Source organism: Phascolarctos cinereus, unplaced genomic scaffold, assembly GCF_003287225.1.
Source record: "Phascolarctos cinereus isolate Bilbo 61053 unplaced genomic scaffold, phaCin_HiC Scaffold_2;HRSCAF=192, whole genome shotgun sequence".
In the NCBI taxonomy this organism is placed as follows: domain Eukaryota; kingdom Metazoa; phylum Chordata; class Mammalia; order Diprotodontia; family Phascolarctidae; genus Phascolarctos; species Phascolarctos cinereus.
The window spans coordinates 303,009,763-303,035,687 of NW_027555625.1; the positions used below are offsets into that span (position 1 = coordinate 303,009,763).

The window sequence follows — 25,925 nt, forward strand, 5'->3', positions numbered from 1 at the left end:
TCCTCTTGTTAGAAACTTTAAAGCATAAAAATTCTGGAGCTGGAAGAGATCTTAGAACATAGGAAATAGACTATGGAATGTTAGAACACAGAAAATAGAATATTGGATCTGGAAAGAGCCAAAGAAATCACCTAACCGTATCCCCTCCTTTCATGGAAGAAGAAACTAGGATCTAGACAGCTAAAGAAATGTTTACGGTAAGGGTAAAGCTAAAATTTGTTATTGAGGTTCACTCTGACAGGTGTCCATTTACTTGAAACATAATTGAATGTCAGAACTGGAAAGGACCTTAGAAGCTCTTCCTTTACAGATGAGTAAAGAGAGACCCAGAAAGAGGAAGTGATTTTACCTGAGCAGTAGATAAAGCCTCATATTGATGAATGGTCATCCAGTCTTGGCCGGTATACTTACAGTGACCTTTACCTTCCTGTGATGTTTCATTTGCTAGTGCTTACCTTACATATCAGATGTACTAGAACTGTTCCATCAGACTTGAAAGCAGGAAGCGTGTATCATATTTGAAGGCTGGGAAACTTAGCACTTGATGATTAAGAATGATAAACATTGGCCTCTCCTGCTCATCAGTCCTTGTCCTGTCATGAGCATCTCATTTCCCAGGCCAGGTCTAAAGTTAGATAGATGATATTACTGCCTTGTCTTAGAAGCATAATCATTCTTGTTCTTTGACCATGTATTATTAAACAAGCCTGTAATACTGATCATTTTCCACAGACTTTCTATAACTTGGGAGAAAGACGAAGAAACCTTCCACAAAATATCCATCTGAATTTCCATTTCAGAAAGAATAGATCGATCTGGAATTGGAAAATGGTTAAAAAAAAAAAAGCACTATACTTGGAATCAGAAAACCTGGATTCTATTCCTAGTTCTCCCACTCAGTAGTCACTTCATTGCAGACAAATCATTTAACCTCTGTGATCACCCTTAGTTTTTAAAATGGGGGACAGCAGTATTTGCTTTAAGTAGTACTTAATTGTACAACTTTTCAAATCACTTTACTTCTGTGGGCCTCCATTTTTCATCTGTGAACACCTGTATGAATTTAGGGTAAGTCCCCTCACTTCTCTAGTTTCCACATTTGTAAATTGGATATTAGAATATTTCCATAATCTCCCTAAAACAGGATAATGTGTGGAAGAATTTATAAAAATGCTTTATACATTCAGGCAATCATAGTGAATGTAGTATTGTCTACAATAGTGAATTGTAGTACCTGAAAGAAGACCTTGGATCATAGAGGTGACTCAGTATTCTATTTCTCATTCTCAGATTTTAGGATTTGACATTCTTCTAATGAAAAATTTGAAGCCTATGTTGCTAGAAGTAAATGCAAACCCCAGCATGAGAATAGAACATGAACAAGAGGTAAAACATCTCTCTCTCTCTCTCTCTCTCTCTCTCTCTCTCTCTCTCTCTCTCTCTCTCTCTCTCTCTCTCTCTCCTCATCATCTTCTATGTTATAAATATTTTCAAGGTTAATGCTTCAAAAAATCCATTGTTTTGTCTATCTGGGGCCTCTCTCCCTCAAAAGAGGTCAGATTATTACCTTTTCTTAAGAAAGGATCTTCATGAGTTTCTATGGCCAAAAAAAGAACCATCCTTTAATAGTTGTGCCTCTTCTGGTTTAACTAGGCTGGTTCTTAGAAGACAGATGGACATGTAGTACATTGCTAAGTCTAAACTCAAAGAGTTTCAAATTTGGCTTATGTATTCCCTGATGAAGGGCCAGAATATCCCAGTAATTAGGGAAATATTTGGAGTAGGGAGAAGGACAGAAAGATAGCTTTTGCCAGGGAAATGGGACGAGAAAGGCCGGAGACCAGAGGCAAGGCTGTAGGACAGTGAAATCTCGGGGCCTGAGCAGAGTGAGTGAGTTAGTTGTTGATTTGAGTGCAAAGCTGAGCAAATTTGTAGAAAATTAGAGAGCTAAAATTCAAGGAAGGCAAAAGAGTTTGTATTTTTTTCTAAATCCAAGCTGCTTCCTGGACAATTAGGCCTTTTTGTTCCAAGGGCATGCATGACCTTCCCTGCTAGTGCTGATACCCTTCATGGTCTCATCTGGGGCTTGCTGATTCAGCCATTCCTGATGAGTTGTGGGTTCATGCAATAGCCTTCCAAAATCCAGAGTCACTTCCATACTATTTTAGAGGATGTTTTATATCAACAATCTGATGGATTTGTGATATATTAATGTAGGTATTTCTTCCAGTGATGCTGATTGTGACCCATTCAAGCCTAGCTAGCCTGTGCTACCTTTGTGCAAGTCCTCCTATCACTTCTCCCTGGGGTGAGGAGGGGAGGGGAGAACCCAACTTGCTTGAGATCTGATCTAGATCTTTTGATATTTCATTAACATTTTTAAAAAGATAAAGCATCTAGAAATATACTAGTTATTAATGTTGTTTCAAGTCTGGATATTTTCGATCTTGTTGAACTTGGAATGTCATGTGGAAAAATCCACATGCCAGTCTTTCATATTTTTATGGTCTTGAAACCTAGAAATATGGCTAGCCTTTTCCATCAAATTTGACATGTACTAATTAGTGATTACCCAAGAGACCATCTAACTGAAATTACGATGTGATTTAATCTTGTTGACGTGTCTGGATCAAAAATGTAAAGAATGATTGTCTTTTTAAAAAATTCTCATAAATTCTTTTGGTCATCATTCTTTTAATAAAATAGCCTACATAAACTGTTCATGATTTTTTAAAATCTAGACTTGTGATTTCATTGGTGAAGGAACTTCTGGCAAGGAAACTCCATCTCCTGCTGCAGATCAGCAACTACTTCAAAACTTATAGCATTAGAGAGTTGCTAAGGGAGACTGAGAGATTCAGTGACTTATCCTGGGTCACCTAGCCTGTGTGTGTGTGTGTGTGTGTGTGTGTGTGTGTGTGTGTGTGTACGTGCACATGTGCACACATATATACATATGTGTTTATATATATCTCCTCATCATATATATGTATATCCTCATTACATATGTGCATATATATAAAAATAAGACCATATAAATATCCCCATATATTTATATATACTATATTTATATATTTATATGTTTATGTGTGTATGTATAAAAGTTGGGGCTTGAACTCAAGTCACTCTGACTCTGAGACCAGCTCTCTATGCACTATATTATTTTCTCTCTCTCATTTATGATTTACAAAGGATTTTTTAATATAATCTATCATCTGATCTTTAAGAGAACACTATGATATGAAAAAATGCTCTAAATCACTATTGATTAGAGAAATGCAAATCAAAACAACTGTGAGGTACCACATTACACCTATCAGATTGACCGACATGACAAAACAGGAAAATGATAAATGTTGGAGATGATGTGGGAAAATTGGAACACTAATACATTGTTGGTGGAGTTGTGAAATGATCCAGCCATTTTGGAGAGCAATTTGGAACTATGCCCAAAGGGCTATAAAAATGTGCGTACCCAGCAACAGCACTTCTAGGGCTGTATCCCAAAGAGATCATACAAATGGGAAAAGGACCCACATATGCAAAAATATTTATAGGATCTCTTTTTGTGGTGACAAAGAATTGGAAATTGAGAGGATGCCTATCAATTGGGGAATGGCTGAACAAGTAGTGGCATATGAATGTAATGGCATACTATTGTGTTATAAGAAATGATGAGCAGGCTGACTTCAGAAAAACCTGGAAAGACTTGTATGGACTGATTCTGAGTGAAATGAGCAGAACCAGGAGAATGTTGTACACAGTAACAGCCACGTTGTTTGATGACTAACTTTAATAGACTTAGCCCCTCTCAGCAATGCAAGGATCTAAGACATTTCCAAAATTCTCATGATGGAAAATGCTATCCACATCCAGAGAAAGAACTATGGAGTTTGAATGCAGATTGAAGCATACTATTCGTTATTTTTTTTCTTCTGTTTTGTTTCCTCTCTCTTGTGGTTCCTCCTATTGGTTCTAATTCTTCCTTACAACATGACTAATGTGAAAATATGTTTAATAGGAATGTGTATGTATAGCCTGTATCAGATGGTACGCCATCTTGGGGAAGGAGGAGGAGAAAAATTTAAAACTCAAAAGCTTATGGAAGTGATTGTTGATAAGTCAAAATAAATTAATAAGAAAACGAGAGAACCCTATGGTGGGGAGGGGAGGTAGCATAAGTATTGTTATTTCCATTTTATCATGTGAGGCTGAGACTAACAGGTAATGTGATTGGGTCAAGGCTATATTGCAAAGGAATGACAAAGCTAAGATTTGAAGTCACATCCTCTTCCTTCAGATCTAGATCTCTTTCTAGTCTCTCACAACTGCCTCCCCTGGTAAGGAAAGGGAGAGTGCGTTTCTTGTGAGGTCAATAGATAGTCTAAGTCTTATTATCACCCATTTAGTGGTAGGAAAAGTAGGGCTCAGAGTGGCAAAACAAGACATCCATAGTTGCACAGCTAGTAAATGAGATGCAGGACTTTAACCTAAATCTTCAGACTATACCATTATACCATTACAGGTATAAAAAATAAGAGTAAATTCTTGCCAAATCGTGTGTGTGTGTGTGTGTGTGTGTGTGTGTGTGTGTGTGTGTGTGTGTGTAATAACACCCCCACGTTCATTGTGTGTGATGTGTAGAAGGAAAATTGACATTCTGCCTGCCATTTACTAGTTCTGTAACTTAGGGGTATCTTGTTTAACTTAGTTTCCCCACTTCCTAAACTGAGGATAATAATACTTAGATGACATACATCACTAAGTTGTCATGAAGATAAAATGAGGTTTTATACACACACACACACACATAAATGCTTTGTTATCATAAAGTTCTAAAAAGTCAGTTATTTTGTATGAAAGGGTTGTCATCTCTAAGACTGAGTCAATGATATTTCTTAAAATTGTATTCTATACCTCAACATTTTCATGACTTAATAGGCAAGAACACGGCTTAAGCTAATGCAAACAATGAAGAGAAGTATGCATTTAGCACTGAAAAAACTATCTTCACTGTAACATAGAATCCTTTGTAATTCAAGCTTTCTCCAGGGGTGTTTGAAAATGTCCCAAGTCTTGTCGATGAAGAAGTAAAAGTAGCAGTAATCAGAGATACTCTCCGCCTAATTGACCCACTGAAGAATAAGAAAAAAGAAAACCGGTAAGTATTTTTATATAATTTGCTTTTCATCATCAGTACTTTATAATATCTTATGTCAGGTAAGTTAAATTCTTAAGATTGAAAAAAAATAATTGCTTTCCAGCTTATTTAAAACATTTAAAAAGTTGATAGTGTAAGTGTGATTTACATATCAAGTAATCTAATAATCATATTTTCTATTAATGAATAACATGGCACCTAACCAGAGTGATTCACAAAATTGGGTATTAAAAGATATGCATATTAATCTGGTACATGGGGCTTGATTAATGAATACTTGTCCAGTATAGATGAAATTTGGAATAAATCATCTGTAAAAACCATTTCCCCCCAAAAAAATTTCTTGAAAAATAATAATGTATCACCCATATTTATATTATATTTACCTTTGAAGATCTCAAAGACCTTCAATATATTCTTGAATGAAGAATCAAAAATGTTAAAGCTTGAAGAGACCTTAGCACATACAGTGTTAGAATGTAGATCATATAATGTTATAGCTCTAAGTGACCAAAAACATAGCTTTCTGGAACTCTGAAATAGTTGCTACTCAAAATGGATCTGTGATCTCATCAACGTGGTCAGTTACTCCAGTGATGCCAATTGCAAGCTCTCTGTGACTACTCATCCTGGACAACTCCTATATGTGTCTTACCAGAAAATGTTTCATCACTCTTGATCTTTTGCTAATACTGGTGAACACACAACACAGGCTATTCACTGGTTATCCTTCTCACCAGATGATCAGCCTATCTTTTTTGTTCATACATTTTTTTTTCTTGTAGGTCTCCTTTGTAATTCCCTTTTTTTTTTTTAAAAGAATGCCTAATGACCCCTGCCATGTGCCTCTCCACTGCTATCTGGATGATAATCATTTTTCAATTCTTTAGATTAGTGTTGCATGACTTCTAGTCTTATGATATTACCAGTAGAATATTGGTATTAAAAACATGGATCTTTGTTTCAGGGAAAATTTGTTCATTAAAATAACATTGTAATCCAATGCACTTTATTCCTTTTATTCAATTTTGGGCCTAATTGTTTATTTTTAGGGTTTGTTTGTTTCAGGGAAAATTTGTTCATTAAAATAACATTGTAATCCAATGCACTTTATTCCTTTTATTCAATTTTGGGCCTAATTGTTTATTTTTAGGGTTTGTCCAAATATGTATACATACATATGTGTGTGTGTGTGTGTATATATATATATATATCTATATATATATCTATATATCTATATATATATATATCTATATATATATATCTATATATCTATATATATATTTGTGTTTGTGTGTGTGTATACATCCCTACATATATGAGTATATGTATGTGGTAGACGAGCTTTCTAGGTTGTTCATCTAACTGCCTCTTAGAATCTGGAGGATAGGCACCCTTCATTCACTCTGCTTTTTTTTTTTTGAGGCAATTGGGGGTAAGTGACTTGCTCAGGGTCACACAGCTAGTGAGTATCATGTGTCTGAGGCTGGATTTGAACTCAGGTCCTCCTGACTCCAGGGCCAGTGTTTTATCCACTGCTCCACCTAGAAGCCCCTACTCTGTTTTTCTTAGAAGTTTTTAGACCAAACTCTTTAGAGTGAGAGTGATCATTGATTTCATTTAGGAGGTACTACAGTGTTCCAGGACTTGATGAAATTAGTACATTGTCATTTTCAAACAGAAGCATCTGGAAAATGGTGAAGTCTTTGGTGTTACCCTCTTCAACTTAGTTTCTATGCTGGATCTCCTCCGTTAGGATGTGAAATCTTTTGTGAGCATTTGGCTCCTTGTTTTATGCTTTGCCTGACATTAATAATCAGAAGGTTGTTTAATGGGGCTGTTATATTTTTCAAGGAACCATAAATTGTTGACGTTCGCATAGGAGACGCCTTATTGGAAGAGAACTTGTAAGGTGGCATTTTGCTTTGCCATATTGAATTTTTTTTTAAGTCAACAAACAGTAAACACAATGGCATTGTATATTCTCTGTATCTTTCAGTTAATCTTATGATGGTAAAGATGTGGCCTACTTTGGAATATCAGTTGTGAAAGCCTGTCTATTTCTTTCTACTGTCTCATGAAGGATGTCAATACATAAAAATTTTATGTAAATGAGAAAGCAGGCAGGCATATAGGTCAATAGTTTATATTTTCTTTGACACTTTTTTTGGGTAATTATAAGGCAATTATAATATGAGGGGTTTTTTTTCAGTGCCTTTAGTATTCTCCCCTCTCCTAGATATCTTGAGAACCTACATATCTCAATACCCTCACAATTGTGATGCCTCCTTCATGGGCCTCCTTTCTTTCTACTTGGTGTACTTTAGATGCTTCTGTCTTCTCTCTCCACCTCTTTCTCTCCCTGTCTATTTCTCCCCCATCCCCCCTCTCTCCATCTCTCTTTCTGTTTGTCTTTTCCCTCCCATCTCTGTCCCCCTCTTTTATCTTTCTCCCTTCTCCCTTCCTCACTTTCTTCCCTCTTCCTTCACCCTTTCTCATCCCCCCTCTCTATGACTCTCTTTTCCCCCTTCATTCTCTTTCTTCCCCCTGCTCCTCCTTTCCATCTCTCTCTTCTTTCTCCTTTCTCTCCCTACTTACCTACTTTTCTCTCTTTCTACTTCCATTCCTCCTTCCATCTCTGTTCCTCTCATTTTCTTTCCCCTTTTCTCTTCCTCTCCTCCTCTTCCTCCCTCTCCTCTCCCTCTCCATATTTATTTCAGTATTTCAAGAATTTATGATTTCTTTCATTACTATTAATCTTCTCTCCACATGAAGATTGTGGTCTTAGATTGTGTTCATGAGTTGCTTTGTTGAAAATAATTACCTGGTGGTCAGAAAGTAATGATTAATTAATGATTAGTAAATTAGTAACCTTTCTTAATGAGCCTTTCTGCATTTAGCTAGCTCCAAATTATAGCTTGCACTACCCAGACACAGTCTGCTTCTGGGCCTATAGTCTAATCCTTTTAGCTTGGTAGGACCTATTAAGAGTCAGAGGCTACCTCCATATGTGCTGATGAAGTATCAAAAGAGGATTCTGAGGCTGCTTCTTCCTCCAACAAAAGTTCCAAAACTCCGTGAATGAATGGAAAGCCTCTGTTACTGAATTATCTTGTTGCTCATGTTGACAACTTTGTTTTCTTGCTCAATTATAATAAAACTGCATGAAGGACAAGTGAATTTACTGTTTCAGTTCTTTTAAGTAATATTTTCTAATGGTAGAATCCTAGACTATAGGGAACCATTAGAAGTCACTTACTTAATCTCATCTTGCTTCAACTAGGTTGGCTCGACAGTCCTGTTCATGGTGATGGTTCCACAGTTTGTGTTGGTGGTGGGCCCTTTTTCATAACAGCTACACACATTCAATCTCTCGTAAAGTTGTTTCTACTTTTACAACATCTCTTGTATATATATCTCCCTGTCTCTGCTTACACAGCCATCATCCTGGTGTACCTCACACCTAGTTGTTATCCCTACCTTGTCTCTCCCTACTCTAACCCATTCTCCATTCAACTGCCAAAGTGATCTTCCTAAAGTTTGGGTCTGGTTGTATAACTCCATTCTATTGACTCCCCATTACCTCTAGGATAAGATATTAAATCTTCTACTTGGCTTTTGAAGCCCTTCACAACTTGGTCCTTTCTAGTCTTTTAAAATTTTACTCTTCTTCACCTACTCTATGATCCAGTGACATTGGCATTCTTTTTTTTGGGGGGGGGGCTAGGCAGTGGGGTCAGGTGACTTGCCCAGGGTCACACAGCTGGTGTGTCAAGAGTCTGAGGCCGGATTTGAACTCAGGTCCTCCTGACTCCAGGGCTGGTGCTCTATCTACTGTACCACCTACCTGCCCTGGCATTGGCAGTCTTACTGTCCCTCACACTTAACACTCATTTCCTGACTCTGCTTTTTCACTGGCTGTCCTCACTTACCAGCTCTCTTTCCTTGTCTTTGACCCCTGGCTTCCCTTCCTTTTTTCAAGTCTCAGCTCAAATGCCACCTGCTACAAGAGACCTTTTCCAGTGTCCCTGTCCCTTCCCTAACTCCCAAGTCTACTGCCAGTTCCTTCTCTGTGATATAACCTGCCATTTATACTACATACATATCTATATATATCATATATGTACTTGTTTGCATGTTGTGTCCAACATTAAAATATGGGCTCCTTTTTTTTTCTTTCTAAAAACTATTATTTGTTGGGGCAGCTAGGTGGCGTAGTGAATAGAGCTCTGGCCTTGGAGTCAGGAGGACCTCAGTTCAAATCCAGTCTCAGTCATATAACACTCACTAGCTGTGTGACCCTGGGCAAGTCACTTAACCCCAATTGCCTCACCAAAAAAAAGCAGCAAAAAAAATATTATTATGGGATGCCTCTTAGGGAGGAAAAGAAAGGAGGGATATTTGGGGTAATTATGATGATGTAAGAAACAGAAAATATCAATAAAAACTCATTTTTTAAAAAATGAACTCCTTGAGGGCAAGGACAGTGTTTTTGCATTTCTTCATATCTTCACACTCAGTGCAGTCCCTGAACATGATAAGCACTAAACAAATCCTTGCTTATTAACTATTGTTCCACTGGATGATGGTTTTGGAGAATTGACTAAAATTGAGGTGTGGTGTGGGAGGTGCTGTTATTTCAGAACTCAAGAATGGACAAGTGGAAATGGAGAGGGAAGAAAGGGCATTCTAGGCAGAACAACAAACTTGAACAAAGACCCCAAGGTTTATGTATACTCACATAAATTTAACTAGCCCAGCTTGATGTAGAATACATGAAAGGAATTGTTACTTGGGACCAAATTATAATTGGCTTTGACTTCCAGGATAAAGAGATCAGATTTTATTCTGGAGACAATGAGGAGTCACTAAAACTTTTGGTATGAGGGAAGTGATAGAATCATAGAGAGCTATGTACTAAGAAGTGCTAGATATTTTGGGCACCTAGAAGGTGGTGCTGTAGATAGAGTACTGGCCCTGGAGTCAGGAATCAGGAGGAGGTGAATTCAAATTCGGGTTCAGATACTAGCTGTGTGACCCTAGGCAAGTCACTTCACACTGTTTACCTCAGTTCCTCATATGTAAAATGAGCTGGAGAAGGAAATGGCAAACATTCCAATATCTTTGCCAAGAAAATCCCAAATGGGGTCACAAAGAATAGGACACAGCTGAAATGACTCAACAGCAAAAGTTAGATATATTAGACAGGGTCAAGACTGAAGGAGGAGAGACCCATTAGGAGGTTATTATAGTAGTCTACTTGAGGTAAAGTTGCAGAAAATTACCTTGTTGATTGACTTCCCAGATGCATATTTAAATCCAAGTAATGTTAATGTGCTTTTTCTTGTTTCCTCCATTTTGTAGGGGCAGAACTTGAAATATTGCTGTTAGCCTTATGAGCTTATTAAGTATTTATAAACAGAATCTTATTTAAAGCTTGATAGGCAACTAAGCATGGGCACATTATTATCACATGCCACAGTTAAATTGGGTACCATATCCAAAATCCATGATTCTATGCAAAGATGACAAGGTGCTTGCTGTGGAACTAGATTATGGTAATGACCATGTGAAAAGTGTAGACTTGTAGAATGTAGAATGTTAGAGCTGGAAGAAATCTTAGAGATCATCTGTTCCAGAAGTATCGATGTGACCCACAACACTCCCCCTGAGCCAGGTTAAAGTGTAACTGGAAAGTATTTAACAAAATAACTAAAATACAATAAAATCAATATGTGATTTTCTAAGTCAATATGCTTTCCATAGAAATTCTTATATACAGTTTAGTAGCCCTGTTTCTATTTGAGTTTGACATCACTGCTCAAAAGCATCAAAAACTATGGAGTGGTGACGGAAGATGAGGACTGAGAAAAGGACATGGGATTCAGCAGTTAAGAAATCATTAGTGATTCCATGGATTCAATTTTCATCTCTATTCATATGTGACTAAAATCTATTTATTCAGTCCTAACCTTTCTCCCAACCTCCAGTCTCACTTCTCCAAGCACCTATTGAACATCTCAAAGTGGATGTCCCATAGACATCTTAAATTCATCATGTCCAAAACTGACTCATTTTTTCCTCTAACCACCCTCCCTCTTCTTAACTTCCCTATTACTATTACCACCATCCTCTCATCTACCTAGGCTTATTTACCCAGGTGTTGTCCTTGATTCCTTAGTCTCAGTCCCCCATATTCAACCAATTGTCAAGTCCTATCATTTCTGCCTTCATAACATATCTCACATATGCCTCCTTCTCCAATACTGCTGCCACCCTAGTGTAGGTCCTCATTACCTTGTGCCTGGACTATTGCTATAGCCTGCTGGGTGGGTCTCCCTACCTCAAATCTCTCCTCATTCCAGTGCATCCTCCACTTGGCTGTCAAACTGATCTCCTTTAAACACAGGTCTGATCATATCATCCTACCCCTTCCCACATTCAATCAATTCCAACAGCATCCTATTATCTCGAGGATCAAATATAAAATCTTCTGTTTGGCTTTTAAAGCCCTTCATAACTTAGCTTCTCCTACTTTTCCAGGCTTCTATACACCTTCCTCCCCTCTACATATTCTGTGATCTGGTTATACTGGTCTTGCTGTTCCTGGAATAAGACATTCTTATCTCCTGAGTCTGGGCCTTTTTATTGCCTTTCACCAGGGCCTGCAATGCTTTCCCTTGTCTCCTCCTCCTGGCTTCCCTGGCTTCATCTAGTTCCCAGTTAAAATCCTACCTTCTGCAAGAAGCCTTTCCCAGTCCCCCTTAACACCAGCGCCTTCCCTCTGGAGTATCTCACTGTGTGTAGTGTTTGCATGTTGTCTCTCGCACTAGACCGTGAGTTCCTTGAGAATAGGGATTGCTTTTTTTTTTTTAATCTCTAGAGCTTATCATAGTGAGTGCTTAATAAATGCTTGTTAACTGGAATTGTTTTGCTGGTGTAATAATAATGATGATAACTGAGATTTTTATAAGACTTTAAAGTTGCCAGAGTGCTTTACATATATATTATCCCATTTGATCTTCATATCAATGCTATGAGTTAGGTACTACATGTTTTATTATTCCCATTTTGCAAGTGAAGAAATTGAGCCTCAAAGAAGTTAAGTGACTTGATTTGCCCATGGCCAAACAGGTAATAAGTGTCAGAAGCAAGATCTGGATACAGGTCTTCTTGGCTCCAAGTGTCCAGCATCGTACCTGGGAAAAAAACAAACAAACCTGAATTTACAGTCAGAGGACCTGAGTTCAAATCTTTGGTTTGCTGATTACTACCTGTTTAACCTGAGAAAGTCACTTACCCTCTGTGGACCTCAATTTACTCCTCTGTAAAATTAGGGCACTGGACCAGCTGATATCTAAACCCCTTTGTAGCTCTAAATCCTTTGATCTTCTGACTTTTAACCATTTTCTGTAGGAGAGGCCTAATGGATAGTTTGCTTGTCCAGTAAATGTGTCACAATAGAGATGAGAAGGGCACCCTAGCTGTCTTCTGGTCTCTGTGCTGTCCTTCCCCTCCATCTATCATCTTTGGGAGGTCTTTCTGAGAGTGGTGCCTGGTATCTTAATGCCACTGGAATATGTACACTGATGTAGTGATGTCTGAAGAACCAGCCCAATAGTGTATTAAACAATCATTGTCCAGAGGAGAAAGGAAATGCTTCTGTGTGAAATTCTTCACTGAAAACAGTTTGTAAGATGGATTGGTGCAAAGAAATTGTATGCAAGGTGAGAAACAGCAGAGAACAGGAAAGAGGCAGAAGAGCTTGGTCCAAGTTTTCACTCAGATATTTAGTGGCTGTGCAACCTTGGGTCAGATTACTTTGACTTTCTGGGTATCTGTTTCTTCATTTGTAAAATGAGGGGTTGAACTCTTATTTCTAAAGGCCTAATCAGTTTTAAAAGTCTATCTGTATTCAAATATGCCATATTCTAAAATCCCTTTTAGCTTTCAATATTCTGTGATCTATATTCTAATATTTTATGTGTCAAAGAACTTTCTAGCTTTGTGATTCTTTATTCCAGCACTCTGAGGGATATCCTTAAAAGTATTGAATTTGGTTTGTCATGGTACATATTACTTCTCCCTTTCCTTCTTTCTACCAACAAAAGAGGGAGTACAGTGTAAAAAGCAATACAGAAGAACACTGTACTTGTAGTCAGGAGGTCATGGTTTGAATTCTGACTCTAAAACTTACTAGCTATGTGAGACCATGGGCAAATCTGACCCTCATTTTCTTCTATAAAATGAGGATAATACTACTTGTGCTACTAAACTCATAGGGTTATCATTTAAAAAAAAAAACCAAAACCTCTTTGTAAGTGCTATATATGTAAGTGCTTAGTAAGTTCTTGGAGTGCTATATAAATATGGTCATTTTGTTTACTTTTTATTAACATTCTATATTTTAAGCTATCTTCCATTCCTAATGTTCTGTGTTCTATATACTAACATTCTTTGAGGTACTGAGATCTACATTAGGGTGGTGAGACCTACGTTAGATGCTTGTAGGAATGGAAAGGAGAAGATGGATAATGAACGAGACTGCAGAAACTCAATTTGCAAGTCTTAGCAAGTAATTGGATAGGAGAGTTCAGGAAGAGGAAGGATTCAAATATGGTGCTGAGGTTTCAAGTCTGGGTGAAAAATCGTGATATTATTAATGCAAATAGGCAAGTAGGTAAAAGATAAATTTGGTTTACACCATGTGATTTTATCATAGATTGACATATTAGATGTTATCTCTTACCTCATTTTACAGATAAGAAACTGAGGCCCATAGTTAAAATGCCTTGATTAGTATCAGACATCTAGTTAGTTCTAGGCCTAAAAACTCAACCCAGGTCTCCCAACTCTTAGTTCAGTGCTAATATCACAATACCTGGATATACTATTAAGACATGTAGTTGGAGATTAGTAGATATATAGGTTGGAAATGCAGTTCTAGAGAACTGGAAGGAGGCAGGACTGGTGATACAGACTTGGGAGTCATCTGTATATTTTTTCTGTTTACCAAACACTTTTTCTTGAGCTGAGGCTATTTCTTTGTATGGATATCCTTACAGAAAAATATTGTCCTAAGTGCAGGGATATTCCTACTGTAGATAAGCAGCCAAAATTCCATGGCTTCATTTGACTTCTGATGGATCCTTTGGGATGGGAGCTCTTCTATCAGAAAATTTTTTAGGCTACACTGGCCAAAAGTACAGTCTAAGAGCTTTGTATAAATTAGACTTACAGAAGCAGTGTGATAGTATACAGAGAACCCTGGAATGGAAGTCTGAAGACCTATATTCTGTAGCCATGGCTCTGTAACCAACATACTGAGTGTCTTGGGAGAGGCCACTTTCCCTCTTTGGTACTTGTTTGTTTATCTGAAAATAAAAATACAATCCCTAAGGTCCTTCAAGGTCTGAATTGCCATTAAGTCACAATGTTAATTTTTTTTTTTTACAATCTATTTACAGAAAATTGTGGTGGCTCTAATTAGGTGAACAGTAAATGAGTTGGTATATCAAGATGTGGAACAAAATACAGGATTAAAATTATGGTTATATATACTTTTGGGGGAGCATTGTAATGGTTTCTTCTACATTGAACTAATTCTAAAAATTTCCCACACAGTGAAACAGTTATAATAGTTTCTCATACATACATCTGTAGTCAGGGTAAACAAATTGTAAAAAATGTATGCTGGGAAATGTGTCAAACCAGATCTTGAAAAAATAAGAACAGAAAAGATTGAATAACAAGTCATTTGCATGTACACTGTTTGGGGATGAGAAGACCACCTCTCCCATTTGAAAATCTTCAGATGATTTGAGTATGGTAGAACTAGTAATTGGGTCCATTGCATTTCCCCTGAGGATGAAATGGAACCGTTTCTTAGACTTACAGGGAATTTGGGGTTTTTAGAGATGATTTGATTGTGTTATTTCAGACTTACATTAGACACAAACAGATTTCATTTGATGGCAGGTATGCATGATTTTGAATAAATTAACAGCAGATGGAAAGCAACCTAACATATGGACAGTCACCACTGACGGGGATAGGGGGTGGGGGTGGGGATGGGAATGGCATTGTTTCAGCAACACTGAATTTTGCTATATTCCTTTCAAAGCCATTCCAAAGTGGTGATGAGGTTACAAATGTATTTGGAAATTTCTTTACCAGTTGCTCTATTGAATTTTAAATGTTAGCATTTTTTCCTGAATCTAGATTTGTTTGCTCTTTAGAGATAAGGTTTGGCCATTAAAGTTGAGGGTACTTTGATATTTTAATGACTTTGTAATCTAATCAATGTAAATATTTGTTCTACCTCTATACGGATCACAAACCCTTCTCATCCTATATAATTCTTAGCCACATCCTCTCATAAATCCTTTACAGTGGATTTACCCAACATACTAGAGGGCTTTCTTTAGGGCTTTTAATATTTCACTGATGCCAGTTCAGGCTGTCCATCTGTTATCCCTTCCTCACCATGTGACAAATCTCCCTTCCTTTTCTAATCACGCATGTCCTTCGTGGCATCTTTTTAATGCTACCTGCACCCAACTCATTGTCCGTAGCCAATCATCGCCCACAATATGTCGCTCCAATTTCATTTGAGTTGCCTATTGCTTTGGTTTTTTGGAGACTGAGGTATTCCATGATTCACAGCCATATATAGGATAACTAGGATCCTATTAGCATTAAAAAAAATAGACTTCTGTGTCAGGAAATGTTGAAAGTGTACATTCTCCTGAATATGAATCCAACTCTCCTCTGCCTCTTTAATTCTGGATTCAGATGCTCTACCCATCCAAGATATGTGTACTAATAGAGTAGTTGGTTGCCTGTTCAACTCCACATTGTAGTCAGGGCAACATCTATTCTTTATTAGGTTCAGTCTCTTTGGAATGGCTATGAATCTTATTGAGAAAACTCTGTACTCTTCCAGGACCTGATGATGCCTATTTTCTAAGACTTATCATGTCTCTTGAGTGAACCCTATGGCCAAGAGAATGTTGAAAATGGAAGGAAGTTTAGTACCTAGAGTGTTAGATCATAGTTCTTAGAGCATGAAAAAGCAAAGGACTATCAGCCATGGTGGAATGCTAGAGATAAAGGGGTCTTAGACTACTACATCATGTTAGAACTGGAAGGGACCTTTGCCACCCCTCAATCTAACCGCCTTATTTTACAGATGAGGGAACTGAGACTCAGAAAGGTTAAGCAACTCGGCCAAGGTCATGAAGTTATTAAGTGACAGAGGTACTGAATCCAAATCCAGTGGTCATTCTATCACAGAGAACCCAGAATATTAGAGATTGAAGGCAGCCTGTCTTCATTTTTCCAATGGTGAAGCTGAGGTTGAGAGGTTAAGTGACTTGTCTAAGGACACACAACTTCTGAGTGGCATAACCAGAATCTGACCCCAGGTCATTTGAAGCTAAATTCAGTGTTAAGAAGAAATTTTCATTCTGGAGAGAAAACAAACTTCTGAAGCTAAAGACATTCTTGGTAATGGTAGATACCTGATAAGAATAACAAAGTTTTGTAGTTTATGCACTGCACTTTAAACACTTAAGGACTTAAGAGAAAAAAAGCTATGATAATGAGCACCTGAACAGGTGGATCTTCAGTTTGAGGAAGGGTTCATTTTCTTTTAATTAAGCATTAAATTAAAATAAACAAGAGAAATTCAAGGAGTGGCAGTTTAGGATTCACCCTCAAGCAAAAATCAGGAAAAATACATGTTTCAGAAAGTATGTAGATGATTTTTGTTCTTTTTTCTTTTTCTTTTTTATAAGGTTTTGATTTCTTTTTCCAATACCAGAGCATGAGCCACATGGAATCTGGATGTTCCTGAAGCTTTTGTTTCTGTTACGATATTCTTAGTCCTTTTGTCCCAATCTGTGACTCTAGTGGGGCACTGGAAGGAAAGATATGGCATGATGGAAAGAGAATGACTCAGAATTAACATGAATTTGCTGCTTACTGCCTGTGAGACCTTTAACAAGTCACTTCCCCAACTCTAGGTCTCAGCTTCCTCTTTTATAAAATGAAGGGGTTGGACTAAATGATCTCTTAAGTTTCTTTCTAGCTCTAAAAGGTTTGATCCTATGAGCCTATCCAGTGACTCGGGCTCTAACTGAAAGCTCTACTCCCTTTGTCTCCTTCCTGACAATTCATTTACTTATAGTGAGTAAAACATCATACACCTGAGACTTCATTAACATCTACTCTTGCACGGGTTATGCTACAGTAGCAAAATACATATTATATTCTCATATTAAAAGCTTTCTTGTGTTTTATCTATGAAAGAGAGGGTGAGGAAATAAATATCCCACAGTCACTGGTTGGTTGAGTTGTTAGCATCAAAGGTCATTCAACAGTTGTTTTTATCACTTGTCACACTGTCACTGGCTGACTTGATGCTAAATCAAGTATGATACTTGAAGAAGTCTCATTATTATAATGGTAACAACAACAACAATAATACATTTCTTTAACTTTTTAACGTCTAAAATGCATTATATACAATAACTCTCTGTGAAGTTGGTAGGGTATTACTTTTAGAATAAGCTTTTAATTAATATCTTCTGAGACTCTCTCTGTGTATACACACACACACACACACACACACACACACACACACATACACAAAGACACACATTATAATACAATTGTTCTATCCAAAAGCTGAGAGTTTACCAGACTAAAGCCATAGACTCTCCAATTATTAGAGCTAGAAGGGAGCATAGAAATTATTGAGTTTTCCCCCTGTTTATTTCATAGAAGAGGGAACTGATACCTAGAGAGGGGATGTAACTTGCTCAAAGTCATAAGCCTGATGCACAGGTATCTTCAGTGCTCTTTCCACCACAACATATTGTATACTTAACCAGGTGATGAATAAAAAACAAAAGTGCTATACATTGAACTCAAGCACAAGATTTAAAGTATGTTTACTTAATTTTTTACTAATGTTTTCATTTGCTTAAACATGTAGCTGAGAAATCCAATAAGAAGCCAAAGTGGAGGAGCTGCTTTAGCCCAGAATATTATCATTGCAAAGGATCATGAAGTGTTAAAATTGGAAGAGATCTTTGACCATTGACTATGGGATGTTAGAACTGGAAAAGACCTTTCCTTCAGTCATTTCAGTTGTGTCCAACTCTTTGGGAACTTGTTTGAGGTTTTCTTGGCAGAGATACTGGAGTGGTTTGCCATTTCATTCTCTAGCTCATTTTACAGATGAGAAAACTGAGGCAGAGTTAAGTGACTTGCCTAGGGTCACACAGCTAGTAAGAGTCTGAGGCCATATTTGAACTCAGGTCTTCCTGACTCCAGGCCTGAGGCTGTGTCTACTATGCTAGGTGGCTAGCTGGCCCCTAGAAAAAACCTTAGAGGTCATCCAGTCCAACTCTCTCATTTTAAATATAAGCAAAATGAGAGCCAGACAGGCTTAGTGATTTTCTGAAGGTCATACAACTAACTCCTGAACAGGGACTAGAACCCAGGTCAGCTGATTTCTTGTCCCATACCCTCCCTCCACACTGTCTAAAGAGTACTGATCTTCATGATATCCCCAAATATAATCTCCTTCGAATGCGAAAACTTCTTAATGGACCTTGGATTTTCTAGATTAGCCAATCTATAAGGACAGTAGTTTATTTATAAGCACTACCTATAAATGATGTCATTGTAAGACACATGAAGAATAAAAAGAGCAAAAATTATCCAATTTAATATCAACTTTTGTTTCTAATGTTTTATATTACTAGTAAATGAAGAATATTATCAACAAACTAGTCTTCTAGTAGAAATGAAGCATAGGGCTAGTTTCTTGATTTGGTTAATCTTCCTCCTGCCCTGCCAAGTCATTTATGCTAATTTCTTTACACAAATAAAATATTAAATGATGGTAAAGTCTAATCTGTAAGACGCCAATGTAAGCTCATTTAAAATATGTCTTCTAAAAAGGGAAAATGAAACAGATTTTTCCCTTCATTTTCTTTCTGTTGGTTTCCAAGCAAAGTCCTGGATGCATTCTTAATTTTGAGATAAAACTTCCTTGTAACAGCAGCAAAAAAGAAAGACTGAACATTTCTCTAGATAGCAACAACGTTTTCATCTTATTTCATTTAGCATTAAGAATCTCAAGAATTAGAAAGTTAGCTCTTGAAGAGACTTCAGAAAAGACTTAAAAGAATACTTCAGAAGAGAATTGAAAAGTCAGAGCTAAAACAGGACCTTAGGAAAATAGAATTTTAGAACACATAGTTAGAACTGCTGTGGGTAGGGTAGAAACGAGGTGGTATTGTCTCTTGCTACTGTTGCCATTAACCTTTAAGGACCATTTTTTAAAAATAGGTGTAGGGGAAGATGAAATTGACTTTCATTATGCCCATTTTTCAACATGTAAATTGCATTTGTGTTTTTGAGAGTGATATATGATGAAAAAAATTTTGCATACTTAGATTAATGAAGCTGGGCAAGATAGAAGTAAAATACTTCTCCAAATTTTAACCTCAAATTGAAAATGATTTTCTCAAGATTTCATCGACTTTCCCACTTTCCTTCTAAAGATTACAATAACTTATTTTAGTTGATCCATAATAGTATTGTTATGGGTACTCTCTCCATTAGTGCAAATCACCACCTCTGTGTATTCTCATCTTGTTCAATTCTTGTCCATGTCTTCTAATAAATCCTTCAGAGAGGACCCATCCAACACAATTGAGGACCTTTTTTTTTTTAACATTTCATAGGAACTGGTATACTGTTTGAACTATCTATCTCTCTTTACTTGCTCTTAATACCTGACTAGCCATTTTCAAAGCATACATTTTCTTGATGATAGCTTTTATGCCATTTCTTTCATGCAAGGTAATCTGTTAGTACTCTCTCCAGTGCTAGCTGTTTCTTCCTCGTGCTTCCTAACACATTAGGCCAGGTGTAAGATTTAGCATACTTCCACATCATCCCTTGGCTAATGTCTTTTAGCAGTCTCACTTCAACTGAGATTCACTCTATTCGTCTGTACTGCCCTGCCCAGATCCTTGTGCTTGTCATCTCCTGAGCTCCTGATGACTCATGCCTTTCAGAAGGTACTTAGTATATACCTGGCTCACAGAATTCCTTTTGCAGGCAGTGAGATATAGATTGAATTCAAGTTCCTGCTCTGCTACTCACCTGTGTGAATGAATAAATAAATGAAGACATTTAATAAGTGTTTACCATATGTCAGGACCTGTGCTAAATGCTGGGGATATAAATACAAAATTGAGACACTCTTAGCCCTCAAAAAATAAACATAAAAGAAAACACAAATTGAGGCATAGTGGCTGGGGAAGGAGAAAATGGGGAGACCCAGGGATGGTAAGTCAATACATAGGGCCTTTCCATCAATATTAGTAGTATTGATTTGATAACTGAGCCCAGAGCAAGAGGTGGAAGCAGAGACATATAGTGTCAGGGCAGATGGCAAAATGTGAAGCGTGGTCCAATCTGGTCTAAGAGCAGGCTAGAGATAGGGGGCTAATTGAATATATACTTGCCATTTGAAACCGTCTGGTCCCAGAACAAGATTGCCATATGTGAATAGATTACTTCTTCAAGGGACTTTTTTTTCCTGGTGTTCTGGTCAGAAGATTCCCAGTCCAGCAGGGGAGAAGCAATTCATTTATTTTTTTTTTTTTAGTATAGCAAGATGAATAATAATGATAATGGGATTTAGGTAAGGGAATGGATCTACCTCATCAGAGATGAAGAAGCATCTGCCAATATACATCAACACTTATGCGAAACTGGTAGTATTAGAAAGTTGTTTGGGACAATGAGAGGTTATGTGACTTACCCAGAGTTACTTGGTCAGTATATGTTAGAGAAAGGACTTGAATCCAAGCATTTCTGGCTGTAAGGCTTGTTCTCTCCATTATGTCACTGTAGCAAAAATAATTATTACAAAACATCTCCCCTCTCAAGTGTAAAGAAATGTTTTTCCCCCACAAATACAGTTTCCATGGGAATAGTGGGCTTAACTTTTGAATATGATGACAGTAGAGTACAGATCAAGCACCACTCCCCTGTTAGCATCAGTCCTATGTCACCCAATTGCCTATTGGACATTTCAAACTGATGTCCAGGAATAAATGGAATTCAGCTTGTCCAAAAATTAAGTTTACTTTCTTTCCCTCCAAATACTCCCCTCATTCAAGCTCCCCTATTTCTGTCAAAGACAGCATCATTCTTCTAATCTCTCAGGATTTAAAAATTGGCACTAACCTGGATTCCTCCCTCTTTCCTACTCTGCATATCTAATCAGTTGCCTAATCTTGTTGTTTTAACCTTTACCACTTTTATCTCTTCGGTCCTCTTATCGTCCCTAAAATAGGAGAAGCAGATCATTTAAACTGTCTGGGACTCAGTGTTCTCATCTGTAACATGAGGGCCAGCAGGCAACAGGCAACAAGCCACAAGCATTTATTAAGTGCTTACTATGTGCCAGGCATTGTGCTAAAGAGTTAGATTTAGTTTCTTCTAAGGCCATTTCTTTATGATCCAGTGCCCCTATCCTTGAGGACTTCAATATTTGTGTTGATCTCTCTTCAATACACTGGACTCCTACTTTATTAATCTCATCAATTCCTGTAGCCTCTATTAATTATTATCTATCAATTATTTATCTACATTATTATGTAAGCCTACCTCAACCACCCAAAGTAATGGTCATACCTTAGACCTCCCTATCACTCAAAACTGTTCTACCTCTATAAACTTGAACTCTGAAATTGCCTTCTTTAATCACAGTCTCCTGACTTTCTCTCTCTGTTCCACTCCACAAAAAAAAAAGATCCTCATCACAAATTCCAGTACTACTATTTCTTAATTATCTCCTATTCTTTTAACCCATTTTTAGGCCTGATTTTCCTCCCTTCACAGACTTTACCTTACAGTTATCATTATGCTATCTTCTACCCTTGAATCCCAAGTCCCTCCTCCCTTGTCAATTAATTAACTATCATTTGTTAAAGTTCAACTCCAAGCCAAGTGCTGATCTAACCACTGGGGATACAAAGAAAGGCAAAAAACAGTGGTCTACACTCTCAAAGAAAACAACTCACAGTCTAATGAGGGACACAACATGCAAACAACTTTGTACAAGCAAGATATATATACAGGATAAATAGTGAGTAATCTCAGAGGAAGGCATGAAGATTAAGTTGGACTGGGAAAGACTTCTTCCAGTAGGTTCCTTTCCTTAATTCAAGCTGTGCAGTCTGAAATACTGGATGAGGTTATCTTCTCTTATACCTGTGCTGCTGAATGTTATTCAGGGAAGCTAAACAATGAGGACAACTGAGTCCATAACAAGTTCGTGTTAGTTAATCTCAACTCAGTTCTTATTGTTGCTTTTAAGTCTTTTTAATATTCCCTCATTTATTCTCTTCTATTTCTGATACCAATTGTTCCAAACCTTTTCTTTGAGGCCCTTACCCATCTTTTTCTCAACAGAGGAGATGAAGATGGTGCCTACATTTGTATATCTAGCCCTAATCTAATTTCTGAACTCTGGTCCCATATTTCTATTTCTCTGTTAAATATCTCCACTTGGATGTCCTGCTGGCACCTCTGTCCTCTAACTCAGTGTGTCCATTGTCCTCTCCCTACATTTCTGAGAAAATCAAGGCCACTTTTTGAGTTTCCTCATCTCTCCATCTCCATACTTCAAAACATCTCTACATCTCCCATTCGCTTCTCTTTAGCTCCAGGCTCAGAGATGACCCTCCTTGCCACAATTTACCTATGGGTCTATAATCCTTCTCTTTTCTCTCCTCCATGAGAGAGGAGTGTGGCATAGTGGACAGAGTGCTGGACTTGGAGTTAGAAAAACCTGGGTTCAAAGCTTACTAGCTATGTGACCCTGGGCCATTCACTGTCAGCCTCAATTTCCTTATCTATAAAATAAGTATTATAACACCTACCTCACAAAGTTGTTTTGAAAATCAAATGAGATGGTTTAAATGCTTCACAAACCATAAAGAGCTATGTAAATGTTAGTTGTTGTTATAATCCAAGAGATTGTCCTATTAATCATTTCTTATCACTTGCTAATCTTTATATCCCTATACATTAACTCCTTTTCCACTTCCTACCAATATGCTCAGGTCTCCTAAATCCTTAAAGAAATCCGTCAATCCCTTAGTCTTCCTGTATGCTTTCTCTTCCCTTAGTTCCCACAACACTGCTTTCTGTCTCTGTCTCTGTCTCTGTCTCTCTCTCCCCCTTCTGGTTCTCCCACCTGTCTGACTGCTCCTCTTCTGTCTCCCTTGCTAGATTATTGTCTATCATCTGCCATATGTTTAGGCATCTTCCAAGGTTCTGCCTTGCCCCACCCCACCTTTTTTTTCCTCTCTCTACACCCTTTCCCTTTATGAGTTCAGCTTCTTCCATAGGTTTATCACCTCTGGGAAGATGGTGCCTACATTTGTATATCTAGCCCTAATCTAATTTCTGAACTCTGGTCCCATACCTCTATTTCTCTGTTAATTATCTCCACTTGGATGTACTGCTGGTACCTCTAACTCAACATGTCCGAAAGTGAACTCATAAGATACCCTAACCAAAACTTCCTCTCCTTCAAATTTTTCTATCACTATTGTGGGCAGCCATCATTCATCCTGTTCCCTAGGCTTATAACCTTGGAATCATCATTGGCTCTTCTTTCTCCCTTCACCCCTCCCTCAGATCAATTGCCCAACCCTACTGGTTTTACTTCAATAACATTTCTTCTATCCATCCCTGTTTCTCCAGTCACATGACTACTACCCAATTCCAGGCCCTCATCACCTCCAACTTGGACTATGATAATAGTGCTCCCCCCATTTTTTTTCAAACAGCGCTTTGCTTGTAATGACTTTTTACAAGGTGTCCAGCTACACACTTTAGAAAAATTCACAACGGGAGAATCCATCCTAGTTTCCGTTTCATTGGTGCAGGCAGGCACACAGTAGCCCCACTCAATTTTTACAGCAACATAAGCTTTAAAGACGCTGCACAGAAACTAAAACACTTTTATTTAGTGGTGCTCACGCTCATGTCATGAGAGCAGATAAAGGTGCTCCAGCAGGGTCTTCCCACCAGCCTGTGCTGCGGCACCAAGAAGCTTTCTTCAAAAAAAGAAAAAGGAGAAGGAGGAAGGGAACGAGGGACATAGAAAGAAAGAGAAAACCTGAGAAATCCTGGCTTCTGCTGCCTCCTTAAATGGAGCTGCACTCAGGGGCTCATAGTTTTGGTCTTTTGATGGCCAGGGTTTTGTTGTTGTCATTGTTGTTCGGTTTTCTCTTGCCACCAGTCCTTTCCTTCCCCAATCTATCATTTGTACTGCTAGAGAACTAATCTTTCCAAAGCAGCTGTCTAATCATGTCACTCTTCTATATAAAAACCTTCAATGGCAGCCTGGTGCTTGTAGGATAAAATACAGCCTCCTAGGCTAGCATTTAAATCCTTCCAGTTTGGTGCCAATCTACTTCTTCTGACAACCTTTGTTTCCTTGCTGCACTCTCTATTCCCTGAAGACTGCATCATTAGCTCTTCTCGAGCTCAGTGTGCCGTGTCTCCACCCTATACATTTGCACAAAATGTGCATCCCCTGTATCTAGAATACACAACTTTCTAATCTCTGCCTCTCAGAATCCTTATCTTCCTTCAAGGGTTAGGCTTTTCTGATTCCCCCTATCTATTACTACTCTCTCACACATCAAATATTTCTAGATTACTTTGATCTCTCCTTTGTCCCCTTTCACTTGTATACTATGCTATCTTTATCTGTGTATATTTCATATTTCCTTGGTACAATATGAGCTTCTTGAGGGCAGAGAATGTTTCTTTTCTGTATTTCTATCCCCAACACCTTGCATAGTATTTTATATGAAGCAAATGTGGTTAATATTAGTTTATTTCTCCATAACATAGGCATAAGAGCTTAAAGGAAAAGGCAACATAATAAAATGTAAAAATGTCTGAGCTGGGAGACAAGAGGACAGGCTTCTAGTCCAGGCTTTACCATTCATTTGCTATGTGGCCATAAACAAGTTATTTTAATTCTTTGGGCTTTGGTTTTCAGAAGGAGGTTATAGTGCTCCCTTGTATACAGCTCGAGGACTAGAAGATATCTGAAGTTCTTTCAGGCCCCAGTATTTTGTTTTCTTATCTTCTAAGGTTTCTTCTAGCTCTAACATTCTTTGATTCCTTTTTCTAATATTCTATATTCTAAGGTTCCTTTTAGTTCTTTTTTTTTCTACATTCCATGCTTTAACATTTTATTTTATAAAGTTTTTTACAGCTGTAAAATTCTATGATTATTTAATTGCAAGAATTTTATTCTCTTTAAAAGAAAGGTACCACAGCTTCTAAAATCTTTAAAAGCATGTGCAATCTATAGCTGGCTTTTAAGACTACCCAAAATTTGGTGCAAAATATTTAAGAAGTATCTAATTGGAAGCAGTGCACATAATTTAGAGTGTATGCGCATGTTCTCTCTCTCTCTGTGTATGTGTGTGTGTGTGTGTGTCTGTGTGTGTGTGTGGGCATGCATGTTTTAAGATCATCCTGTTTCTTGCTTCCAGCAATAATTACTTGTCCCTTTGTTGCATAGTAAGGAAACATTGGAGTCTTGATTCATTAGAATTAATTAAAGAAGGTAAATAGGATTGACTTTCCAGTAGTGTAATGGGTAGAAAGCAGTCTTTGGAGCCAGGAGGATCTGGGT

General features: G+C 37.7%; 1 protein-coding gene across 4 annotated transcripts in view; it reads left to right on the top strand.

The window, feature by feature from the left end:
- TTLL11 (tubulin tyrosine ligase like 11) overlaps positions 1-25,925 on the top strand; it is a 253,372-nt gene that overhangs the window by 66,024 nt on the left and 161,423 nt on the right. For 3 of the 4 annotated variants that reach the window (XM_020967575.2, XM_078150148.1, XM_020967578.2), the window contains exons 5-6: positions 1,291-1,386; positions 5,043-5,161. In XM_020967575.2, coding sequence (XP_020823234.1) covers positions 1,291-1,386; positions 5,043-5,161 — 215 coding nt within the window. Of the gene's footprint in view, positions 1-3; positions 198-1,290; positions 1,387-5,042; positions 5,162-25,925 lie in introns of those variants that run through there. The other variant, XM_078150149.1, reaches the window with a different exon arrangement.